The 12233-nt window shown below is 41.8% G+C and overlaps 1 protein-coding gene across 1 annotated transcript in view; it reads right to left on the bottom strand.

The window, feature by feature from the left end:
- Positions 1 to 12233, bottom strand: part of GRIA4 (glutamate ionotropic receptor AMPA type subunit 4) — a 291800-nt gene that overhangs the window by 71869 nt on the left and 207698 nt on the right. Inside the window, exon 4 of the mRNA XM_028132009.2 lies at positions 1699 to 1857. Coding sequence (XP_027987810.2) covers positions 1699 to 1857 — 159 coding nt within the window. The remainder of the gene's footprint in view (positions 1 to 1698; positions 1858 to 12233) is intronic.

Raw genomic sequence — 12233 nt, 5'->3', positions numbered from 1 at the left:
ATACGACACTAGATGCATTTTATATGCCAAAGCTGTAGCATAGATAAGTCTAGTTACAGGTTAGCAAATAGAAGACATTGGGATGGGCTAAAGGCAGGGAAGGGCTAAGGACGCCAGTGGTCCAGGTAGGGGGGACCATAGTGGACGCTTTGACCACATGTTAATACTATCACTGAAATGAAAAATAGTCACAAGAAACTACAAAACACTGACAGGAAGTTTGAAGCTCATTCTAGCTACTAAAACTCAAAGGGTAACAAAAACTTGAACAGATGGTTTGCAGAAGAAATGTGAGCATAATTAATGGTCTCACAACACAAGGTGTGAGGAAGGAAGAGATAAGGTTGTCTCATGAGGAAGAGTGTCTCTGCAGATACTGAAGGCAGAATGAGGGGAGCCTGCTGTCTAGCAAACAGTCTAGATTAGAAATGTGTTTAACAGGAAGCTTTTCATTCTTCCCTTTGGGTATGAATACTTGATATGATTGAGCTTTTGCCATGATTCATCTCTGAACCTACTAAAGGCAATAGAGAGAATAAAAGAATTCACAAGGTTTCTTTAAAAAAAATTATATATATATATATATATATATTTATTGATTGATTTTAGAGAGTAAGGGAGAGGGAGAGAGAGAGAGATAAAAATATCAATGATGAGAGAGAATCTTTGATCGGCTGCCTGAAGACTGAAGGGTCCCGGGTTCCATTTCGGTCAAGGGCATATGCCCGGGTTGTGGGTTCGAACCCCAGTAGGGTGTGTGCAGGAGGCAGACAATCAATGATTCTCTCCCATCATTGATGTTTCTATATCTCTCTCTCCTTCTCCCTTTCTCTTTAAAATCTATAAAATTATATATATGTATGAGCGCCTCTGTTCTCTTTTGGAAAAAAAAAAAAACACAACAGGAAAAAATGTGCTATAATCAGAAATTTACCCACTTCCTTTGCAGATACGAATAACACTTCTGCAATGTCTATTGGAAAAAATTAAACAACCAGACCTTTTACTATTTATTTGAAAGAAAAATTTTTTAGAAGCTTGCACATTTTACATTCTACCAATTTCCTAATTTATATACTAATTTAAATCACTTTGAAAACATAGGTTTTTGTTTTTTTTTTTTTTCCTGGGTGGATAGTTACCAATGTTGTTCAAATTTGAAATATTTAGTTAACAAATTTTGTTTGGAGCATACAATTCCCCTGGCTGGTGTACTCAGTGGTTAGAGCATCGTCCGGTGCACTGATGGGTTGTGGGTTCAATTCCCAGTCAGGGCACATTCCCAGGTTGCATTTCGATCCCTGGTCAGGACATGTGTGTGAGGCAACCAATTGATGTTTCTCTCTCACATCAATATTTCTCTTTCTCTGTCCCCTGCTCCCTTCCTCCCTTTCTAGAATCAATGAAAAGCATATCCTTGGGTAAGGATTAAAATAAAAAAGCATTCCATATCTTCAATGGAAATTTATAAAGTAATAATAATAACAGGAAACTGCTTGAGCTAATATCTACCACTTCTACTCTTAAATATAGATATTTAGAAATTATTAAGAGCTTGTGCAGCACAGTGATAGTGACAGAATGCTTCTGCCCATCACACTATGTTTGATGACAAAGTACCAGAAAAACTGCATCATGAACTTTCTATGTTAAATTTGAAAAATACTAAACATACCTAAGACAAAAACAAACAAATACCTTTGGAGGAGTCTCAGATCCTGGATACTCTCTCTGGTCTAGTTTCTTCCAGCGATCCATTAGTTTGGTTACCATAGGTGTATTAAAATCCACCAACTGGAATCCTGTAACATTGGCTCCACCATGTATAAACCTCTCAAGAGAAATATCCTTGAATCCCTATAAAAATCAATATGATAGTTTGTTTAATTCATCATTATGCATTTCAGCTCTTCAATGCTAAATAAATTGAATACACACACACACACACTCACACACACACACACACACACACACACTAGAGGCCTGGTGCATGAAATTTGTGCACTGGGGGGGCGGATGTCCCTCAGTCCAGCAGCACCCTCTCTAATCTGGGACCCCTCGGGGGATGTCTGACTGCTGGTTTAGGCCCAATCCCTGTGAGTTTGAGCCTAAACCAGCAGTTGGACATCCCTCTCACAATCCAGGACTGCTGGCTCCCAACCGCTGCCTGCCTGCCTGCCTGCCTGATTGCCCCTAACCACTCCCCTACCAGCCTGATTGATGCCTAACTGCTCCCCTGCCAGCCCGATTGCCCCCAACTGCCCTCCTCTGCAGGCCTGGTCCCCCCAACTGCCCTCCCCTGCTGGCCTGGTCCCCTCTAACTGCCCTCCCCTGCTTGCCTGATTTCCCACAACTACCTTCCCCTGCCGGCCATCTTGTGCTGGCCATCTTTGATCACATGGGGGTGACCATCTTGTGTGAGGGCATGAAGGTCAATTTGCATATTACCTCTTTATTATATATATATGTTTCTAATAAAGCAATGACTGGAAATATCCTATCTAATAAAAGAGTAATATGCAAATTGACCATCACTCCAAGACACAAGATGGCTACCCCCATGTGGACACAAGATGACTGCCACAGATGGCCTGCAGGGGAGGGCAGTAGTGGGCAGTTAGGGGTGACCAGGCTGGCAGAGGAGAGAAGTTGGGGGAGACCAGGCCAGCAAGGGAGGGCAGTTTGGGGGGGACCCAGGCCTGCAGGGGAGGGCAGTTGTGGGTAATCAGGCCAGCAGGGAGGGCAGTTAAGGGTGACCGGGCCAGCAGAGGAGGGCAGTTGGGGGAGACCAGGCCAGCAGGGGAGGGCAGTTAGGGTTGACTGGGCCAGCAGGGGAGGGCAGTTAGGGGTGACCAGGCCAGCAGGGAAGGGCAGTTGGGGGGGGCAGGCCTGCAGGGAGGGCAGTTAGCAGTGACCAGGCTAGCAGGAGAGGACAGTTAGGGGTGACTGGGCCAGCAGGGGAGGGCAGTTAGGGGTGACCAGGCCTGCAGGGGAGGGCAATTAGGGGCAATCGGGCCAGCCGGGGAGCAGTTAGGCATCGATCAGGCTTGCAGGGGACTGGTTAGGGGTGATCAGGCTGGCAGGCAGAAGCAGTTTAGGGCAATCAGGCAGAGGCAGGCAAGCGGTTGGGAGCCAGCAGTTCTGGATTGTGAGAGGGATGTCCGACTGCCCGTTTAGGCCTAATCCTACTGGGATTGGGCCTAAACGGGCAGTCGGACATCCCTCGAGGGGTCCCAGATTGGAGAGGGTGCAGGCTGGGCTGAGGGACAACCCCCGCCCCGTGCACGAATTTTGTGCACTGGGCCTCTAGTATATATATATTTCTAATAAAGCAATGACAGGTGCAAGATCCAATTATGTCAGTTTAGTTGTTAAATTCTGTCACTCAAAATCTAATACATGAGAAAAGGGCATAAGTGTTTTCAGTTCAGTTCAACTCAATTTAACACGTACTTCTTAGATGCCTTTGAATGCCTTTTATGATGCATAGCTGGTGGATATGAGATGAATATGGTATCATCAACAAGTCTCTTGTTGAGGACATAACTGCCCTCTGGGATTGATGAGCAGAAATGTCTTATGTGACGATAATATCAAGATATCATGGTACTATGAGTCTGTGATGGGTTATACCTTTTTAGTGGTTCAGTTTAATTACAAAGTGCTCTAAAAGCAGACAGAGTTGATAATTTGAGCCAGTGAGGGTAAAAGCTTTGATTACATCAGTCTCTACAATCTTTGTAGTTCTGGGAAATGGCAGTGAAGAGAAGAGAGCAAGATAGGCCATTCATGGCCTCCTGTATGATAGGAAGAAAGATTGTGTCCAACCAGCGGAGTGAGGCTGCTGGCAGGGGAAGGTGTCATCTTTTTGGTCCAGAGATAGTTAATTGTGTTTCAATAATGCTGAAAAGTTATTTCTATCTATCTATTTATCTATCTATCTATCTATCTATCTATCTATCTATCTATTATCTATCTATCTATCTATCATCTATCTATCTATCTATCTATCTATCTACCTATTATCTATCTATCTATCTATCTATCTATCTATCTATCTATCTATCATCTATCTATCTATCTATCTATTATCTATCTATCTATCTATCTATCTATCTATCTATCTATCTATCTATCTATCTATCATCTATCTATCATCATCTACCTTGTTTTATACCTGGTCACCCTTTGTCCCCATTAAATATTTAAAATGCTGTACAAAAATACATACTCAATGCAAAGTGTAAAACAAATAAAAATTACAAGAAGAGGGCACAGAGCATATTAGGGAAGTGAATTAATAAACCCAAAGATATTATCTCAGAGAAAAGTAAACAACACATACACACACACATACACACACACACACACACACACACACACACACACACACACAGGCTTGTACATCTGTATTTGAATTATTTTTTGTTTTCTCTTAGATTTAGTAAAGTTCCTTTTAAAAATATGAATTTGATTCAATTATTGTGGGAACTAAGAGAAAGTGTTTTGTCTTTTTTTTTTTTTGTGGAAGTAAAATATGCAGCAGTGACCTTGCAGTTACACGAGGAGTCAGAGCAGGAATCAGGGAGGAGAGGAAGACCTGGGGTTGTCTCGCCAACTGACTGCATCTCAGCCATATTTTTGGAGACGTCTGTTTTTTTTAAAAAAATAACAAAGGAGGTTGCCTTGCCAATACATGCACATTGCTGTTGGCCACCTAAAAGGAAACATATCAGTCTCTTGGCAACTCAGCAAAGTTGCTATGGAAAGCCCCAGGAGTGTGAACTAATAGCTAATATTAATGCTGGGCTTGTTATGTATCAGGCACTTTACTAGACACAACACATGGATTATCTAGTTTAGCTCTCATAACAAGGTTATGAGGTAGATCCTATTATGAGCCATCTATACTAATAAAAGGGTAATATGCTAATTAGACCGGGTCGATCAGACATCTTCCAGACATCGACTTCCTTCTGGACAAAGCCACAGAGGCCAAGGCAGAGGAGGTTAGGGGTGATCAGGCTGGCAGGGGAGCAAGCAGTTAGGGGTGATCACGCCAGTAGGGGAGCAAGAAGTTAGGGTTGAGGTCAGGCCTGCACAGGGGAGCAAGCAGTTGGGGGCAATCAGGCCAGCAAGGGAGGGCAGTTGGGGGTGATCAGGCTGGCAGGGGAGGGCAGTTGGGGCAATCAGGCCAGCAGGGGAGGGCAGTTGGGAGTGATCAGGCTGGCAGAGGAATGGTTAGGGGGTGATCAGGCCAGTAGGCACAGGCAGTTAGGGGCAATCAGGCAGGCAGGCAGGCAGGTGAGCAGTTAGGAGCTAGCAGTCCTGCATTGTCAGAGGGATGTCTGACATCCCCCGAGGGGTCCCAGATTGGAGATGGTGCAGGTGGGCTGAGGGACACCCCCCATGCATGATTTTGTGCCCTGGGCCTCTAGTATTTTATAAATAAGGAAAACTGAGGCTCAGTGGGTTACAGCAAAACTATTCAAGTTCACCCAGCAAATATGTATTGGAGCCAAGATATCTCTTGAGTTTGCCTTTTTAATTCCATGCTCTGTGTATTCTTATACAAATATGTGTGTTTTTAATTTTGGTATTTACCATAATGTCCCTAGGAGAAGGTGGGGTGGGTAATAATACTGAAGAAAATAGCCCAAACTCTAAATCCCACTGTGTTAACTTCCCCACATGTACAATGAGAATGAGAATGCTAAGGTAGCTAGCACATCTGGTTTGGATTTAGTAAATAATGGCTATTCTTAATTTATTCATTCAACAAATATTTATTTCATGCCTATTATGTGCCAGCTAATTTGACAGCTCATCAGTAACATTCTCATTTCATGGGGAAAGAAACTAGGCACCAGAAAGCAAATCTATGTTTTTGAAATGGGGGCAAACGCTGCCCATCAATCTCTAGCTAGTAAAATGTCAGTTAAACATTTGTTTGTTTCTACAAGAATATTGAGCAGACCCACAGTCAAACAAATAATTTCAGTTTTCTAAAAGCCACAGTGATTCAACTATTGCATTAGTTGCTAATTGATGACATTTTTATTTTCTTCCCGCAGTGGCTACAATAGACGCTTTCTTTCACAGCATAATCCCACAGCTGCAAGACGCGCAGGCAAAGCTGCAGCCTTCAGAAAAGTCATCTGATGTCAAGTCTGATAAATAATAACCCACATTTCTCTGATTCTGTCCTGCTGCTATGCTGCAGGTAAAGAAAAAAAAACATTGCCATATCTGATTATAAACTCCTCCCAGTTGTGATCCAAAAGAATGGTGGCTGGCTAAGTTCATTTTAGCTATGTTTGTTTGAGTACAGGCAATGTTTTTCATTTTGTATATTTTTTAAATAATAATTTTATATAGGAAAAATGATAGGTTCTAGACTGTGAGGCAGTTTTGTTGGAAACAGGTATTTTGGTGATCATTTAGATTTCAGTTTTTACCCAGAGAATATTGTGGAACTGAAAGTTCTGGGTGACGTTATAATAAGACTAGAAGCCCGGTGCACGAAATTCGTGCATGGAGGGGAGTTGTCCCTCAGCCCAGCCTGTACCCTCTCCAATTTTGACCCTTAGAGGGATGTCCGACTGCCCGTTTAGGCCCGATCCCGGTGGATCTCACAATCCAGGACTGCTGGCTCCCAACTGCTTGCCTGCCTGCCTTCCTGATTGCCCCTAACCGCTTCTGCCTGCCAGCCTGATCACCCCCTAACCACTCTGCTGCCAGCCTGTTTGCCCCCAACTTCCCTCCTCTGCTGGCCTGGTCACCCCTAACTGCCCTCTCCTGCAGGGTTGATCACCTCCAACTTCCCTCCCTTCCAGGCCTGGTCCTTCTCAACTGCCCTCCCTTGCAGGCCGGGTGCCTCCAACTGCCCTCTCCTGCTGGCCATCTTGTGGTGGCCATCTTGTGTCCACATGGGGGCAGGATCTTTGACCACATGGGGGCAGCTATATTGTGTGTTGCAGTGATGATCAATCTGCATATTACTCTTTTATTAGATAAGATAGAGGCCTGGTACAGGGATGGGGGCCAGATGGTTTGCCCTGAAGGGTGTCCCTGATCAGGGTGGGGGTTCCCTTGGGGCGTGGGGCGGCCTGAGTGAGGGGCCTGTGGTGGTTTGCAGGCCTGGCCACGCCCCCTGGCAACCCAAGCTGAGGCCCTGGTATCTGGAATTTATTTTCCTTCTACAATTGAAACTTTGTAGCCTGGAGCAGAGCCAAGCCTGGGGCTCCCTCCGAGGCTGGCAGCCATTTGTGTTGGGGTTATAATTGAAACTTTGTTGCCTTAAGCGGGTGTGCCCGCCCAGAGTGTGCGGAAAGCTTTGCTTCCCCTGTTGCTGGTGGCAACCCTGGCCTGCCCTCTCAAGCTCCATTCTGCCGCCATTTCTGTTTGAATTTGTTTACCTTCTATAATTGAAACTTTGTAGCTTGAGTGGAGGCTTAGGCCTGGCAACGGCTGGCGGAAAGCTTGTTTCCCTCTGTTGCCTGGGAAACCTTGCTCTCTGTGGCTGTAGCCATCTTGGATGGGTTAATTTGCATGCTCACTCTGATTGGATGGTGGGTGTGTCGGAGGTATGGTCAATTTGCATATTTGTCTATTATTAGGTAGGATTGTAATTCTGCATTGGAAAGGGGGCGGGGCACGCGGGATTTAGGTAACTAAGTAAACAATGCTCCCCCCCTCCTGATGGCAGTGGGAGGACCTGGGAGAGGCTTCCTACTTGTTGAAATGTGTTGTTCAACAAAGCCTCATGTCACAATGGTTAGTGGCCTCCTATGGAAAGATCATCTTTCAACTTGGTTTTCCTTTTAATTTCCACTTACAGTCCATACATCCTCTGAAGGAAAAGGGGGGGGGGATTAATAAATTATAGACCTTCAGATAATATGATGACTATTGATATAAACCTATATAGGTCCATCACATCATAGGTATTTAATAAACGTTCATCCTTCCAGATTTATCTAATTCAGAAACATTTGTGCTGTTTTGCATTTCAGGCTCACTGGTTATCTAAATCACTGAGATGCTCTGGTACAGTGAGCAGAAGGACTGTCAAGTCAAAAGAGAGATTCCCTCTTAACATTGTTTAAAATTTAGGTTGTTAAGAAATTGATTAATTGATTAAAGTATGCATTTTTGATGGTCAAAGCATATAGGTGGTGGATTTGGGCATGCTCAATGAAGGAAAGTTGAACAAATATAAGAAATATAAAGGAAAAAGTAAAACAATGTCTCCAAGTTCGTGGATCTTAAGTGGGATCATTGCATTTGAGTAAAAATGTGAGTCTGCAAGGGGCGTCTGGCCTTACAAGGTTATCTATCCTTTGTTGAAAATTGGGTATTGGAGTTTCCTACTATTATTGTATTGTTGTCTTTTTCTGTTTTCAGATCTGTTAATATTTGCGTTATATATTTAGATGCTCTGATATCAGGTATTTATCTACAAATGTTATATTCTATTGATCCCTTTATTGTTATATGACCTTCTTTGTATCTTGTTAGTTCTGGCTTAAAGACAATTTTGTCTAATATAAGTATAGATTCTCCTTTTTTCCTTGTTTCTATTTGCATGGACTATCTTTTATCCTCTCCTAGACTTTCAGTCTATGTGTGCCCTTAAATCTGAAGTAGTCTTTTGTATGCAGCATATAGTTGGGGCCCCTTGGCCTGGCCTGTTCCCCCTCGAAATCTGGGACCCCTTGGGGAATGTCGAAGAGCCAGTTTCCGCCTGATCCCACAGGCCACCCTGAGGGACCCCACAGGTGCATGAATCCATGCTCTGGGCCTCTAGTGTATTGTACATATAAGCTGTCTGTAAACAGAAACACGTGTGTTATATTGTCCTTGAAGAAGGAAAAGAAACAATGGCTGCAAAGAGATTTCATTGTATCCACTATCTTCATCACATATTGAGACAGGAATTTTCTGTGGTTAGTTTCCAGCTGATTCATAGGTCCTTTGTTCCTTTCTTCCTCTTTTGCTCTCCTCTTTTGTGATTTGATGATTTGACATAGTGATGTGTTTTTTTTTTAAATTTTGTTCATTTTTATTAAGGTATTATATGTGTACATATCTTACCATTGCCGTCCCCCACCCCACTCCCATACATGCCCTCACCCCCCAGAGTTTTGTGTCCATTGGTTATACTTATATGTATGCATACAAGTCCTTCGGTTGATCTCTTATCTCCCCCACCTCTCCCTAACTTTCCCGCTGTAATTTGACATTCTGTTTGATGCTTTACTGTCTCTGTATCTAACTTTTTGTTCAACAGTTTATAATTTTCTTTATTATCCATAAATGAGTGAGATCATGTGGTATTTTTCTTTCATTGATTGGCTTATTTCACTTAGCATAATGTTCTCCAATTCCATCCAGGTTGCTGCAAATGGTAAGAATTCCTTCTTTTTTATGGCAGCATAGTATTCCATTGAGTAGATGTACTATAGTTTTCTGATCCAGTCATCTGCTGACGGGCATCTAGGCTGTTTCCAAATCTTAGCTATTGTAAATTGTGCTGCTATGAACTGACATAGTGATGTTTTGATCCCTTTCACTTCATCTTTTGTGTTTCTACTCTAGGTTTTTGCTTTGTGGCTACCATGAGGCTTATTACCTAAAGCATCTTATAGTTATAATGGTTTAACTTAAGCTTATAACAACTAAACTTTGAACACATACAAATCTCTGCAATTTAAAACATTCCATCTTACATTTTATGTTTTTGGTATTATAATTTACATATTTTTATATTGTGTATCCATTTATAAACTATTGTAGTTATAATTCCTTTTAATGCTTTTGTCTTTTAACCTTTATATTAGAATTAGAAGTGATTTACCCACCACTATTACTACAGGGTGTCCTGTATATTGGAGTATTCTGAATTTGTCTGTATATTTACCTTTACCAGTGGATTTTATACTTTCATGTTAGTAATTTGTGTCCTTTAATTTCAGCTTGAAATGTTAACATTTCTTGTAAGGCCACTCATGGTGATCAACTCTTTTAGCTTTTGTTAGTCTGGAAAACTATCTCTCCAATTCTGAATGACATCTTTGTCAGGTAAAGCATTCTTGGTTGGCAGTTTTTCCTCTATCAGCCCTTTGAATGTATTATCTCACTTTCTTCTTGCTTGTAAGATTTTGCTGAAAAATACACTTATAGTCTTGTAGTGATTTCCTTATACATAACAAGTTGGTTTACTCTTGCTTATTTTAAGATTCTCTCTTTGTTTTTATTTAATTTAATTATAATGTATCTCAGTGTGTGTCTCTTTAGATTCAGCTTTTTGGTATTTTTTGGTCTTCTTAGATCTGGATGTGTGTTTCTTTCCCTGGCTTAGGAAAATTTTCAACTATTACTTCTTTGAACAGGCTTTCTGCCCCTTTATCTCTGTCTTTTCCTTCTGGAACCTCTATAATGTGTATATTAATCAATTTGATCATGTATCATAAATCCCTTAACTATCTTCAGTCTTTTTTCAGTCTGTTTTCTTTTTTTTTATCTGATTGAATTCCACTGTTCTGACTTCAAGTTAGCTGCTCTTTTCTTCCCCTTAATCTACTCTGCTATTAAACCCTATACTGAAATTTGAAGTTCAGTTATTGTATTCTTCAGCTTTGTGATTTCTGTATGGTACCTTTTTATATTTTCTATTTCTTTGCTGAAATTCTCATTTTTGTGTGTGTTGCTTTCCTAACCTCACGAAGCATCTTTACAACTGTTTTTTTTTTTAACTCCCTTTTGGACAAACCGGGGCAGCCTAAGCTCTCAAACCTGTGTGATTGCTCACGCTGCCTGCTTTGAGCACCTAGATGCAGGTGATTATAAGCCTGACCCTTAGGCAGCAGCTTGAAAGTATGCAGTCAAACCCATTTAAGGAAAGATTGCAAACTGGGCATTTTGCTTGTTTCTTCGACACTGAGCCCTGGGGGGATAGCTGTGGCAAGTACTCTCATGCACTACCAGTTAAGAACTGCTTCACTGTTTGCTACAGTCCTGTGGGGTTTGTGAATGCAAGCTCAGTTGGCTATCAGATTCAGTTGTCCCTTGGGCAGCATAAGCAGAAGATGGGGTGCCAGGCATGTGTACAATCTCCTTCTAGAGACAGGTTGGCAACCTGGTTACAGTAAGAGGAAGCTGGAGGAAAGAAAGTGGCATACATGCTTACCAGCTCCCCCAGGCACCATGGAGGATCACAGCCAGCCCCTACATGTGTGAAGTCAGACCCTTGAAGATGGACTCTCAGGCAGCAGGTTGCAAAGTATAGAGTCAATCCTTTTCCAGGAAAATACTGGGAGACGGGCGTTTTTCTTTCTCCCTCTGTGGTGAGGCCTGTTGGGATAGCCACATGGAGTGCTCATGCACCCATTTAGAATGGCTTCTATTTTCTATAGTCCTGTGGATCTTGTGGATACATGTGCCATTGGCTTTCAGAGGTAGACTTTTTTTTTTTTTTGGCGGGAGGGGGTGGGGGGTGTGGGGGGGAGGTCTGTCTCTTGAGTGGCAGGGGTGCTAAATTTTCAGTCCAAATCTTTGCTCCTCATGGAGAAGCTGGGAATTGGGGATTCCCTTAAAATTTTATGACACTGTACCAGGGATAGTATTTATGGAAATAATGTGTCTCAGTCTTTCCTACCCATTTTGATGTGGCTATTTTCTTAGTTGCCTGAAGTAGAAGAGTCACTCAGTTACTTTTCTGCATTTCTTTCAGAGGAATTGCTCTGTGTGTGCATCTGTGGGATGAAGGACATTCAGGAGCTTCCTCTGTCTCCATCTTGATCCCTCCAACTAAATCAATCTTGATGAGTTGGTTAAGTAACAACCCCATTAATTTAATATTATAATTGTAATTTAGAAATATAATTATTTTCTTTACTTTTAGAATGTTTGTTGCTACTATATAGAAATACAGAGATTTTTGTATATTGACCTTATATTTTGCAACCCTGCTAAACCCATTTATTAGTTTTCAGTTTTTTAAATTAGGTTTCTTAGGATTTTCTATATATAAAACTGTCTTTCCCAATCTGGATGCCTTTTATTTATTTTCTTGCCTAACATCCCTTGCTTGAACCTTTAGTACAATGTTCAATAAAATGAGGAGAGGGACATCTTTGTCTTGTTAGTAATCTTAGGGGAAAATCACTCAGTCTTTCAATATTAAGTATAATGTTAATACAATCTTTCTTTTGGTACTTAATTGATTTCAC

The sequence above is a fragment of the Eptesicus fuscus genome, chromosome 13 (assembly GCF_027574615.1).
Source record: "Eptesicus fuscus isolate TK198812 chromosome 13, DD_ASM_mEF_20220401, whole genome shotgun sequence".
In the NCBI taxonomy this organism is placed as follows: Eukaryota; Metazoa; Chordata; class Mammalia; order Chiroptera; family Vespertilionidae; genus Eptesicus; species Eptesicus fuscus.
Note: the sequence above shows the minus strand (reverse complement) of the source record. Positions and strands in the feature narration are given on the sequence as shown.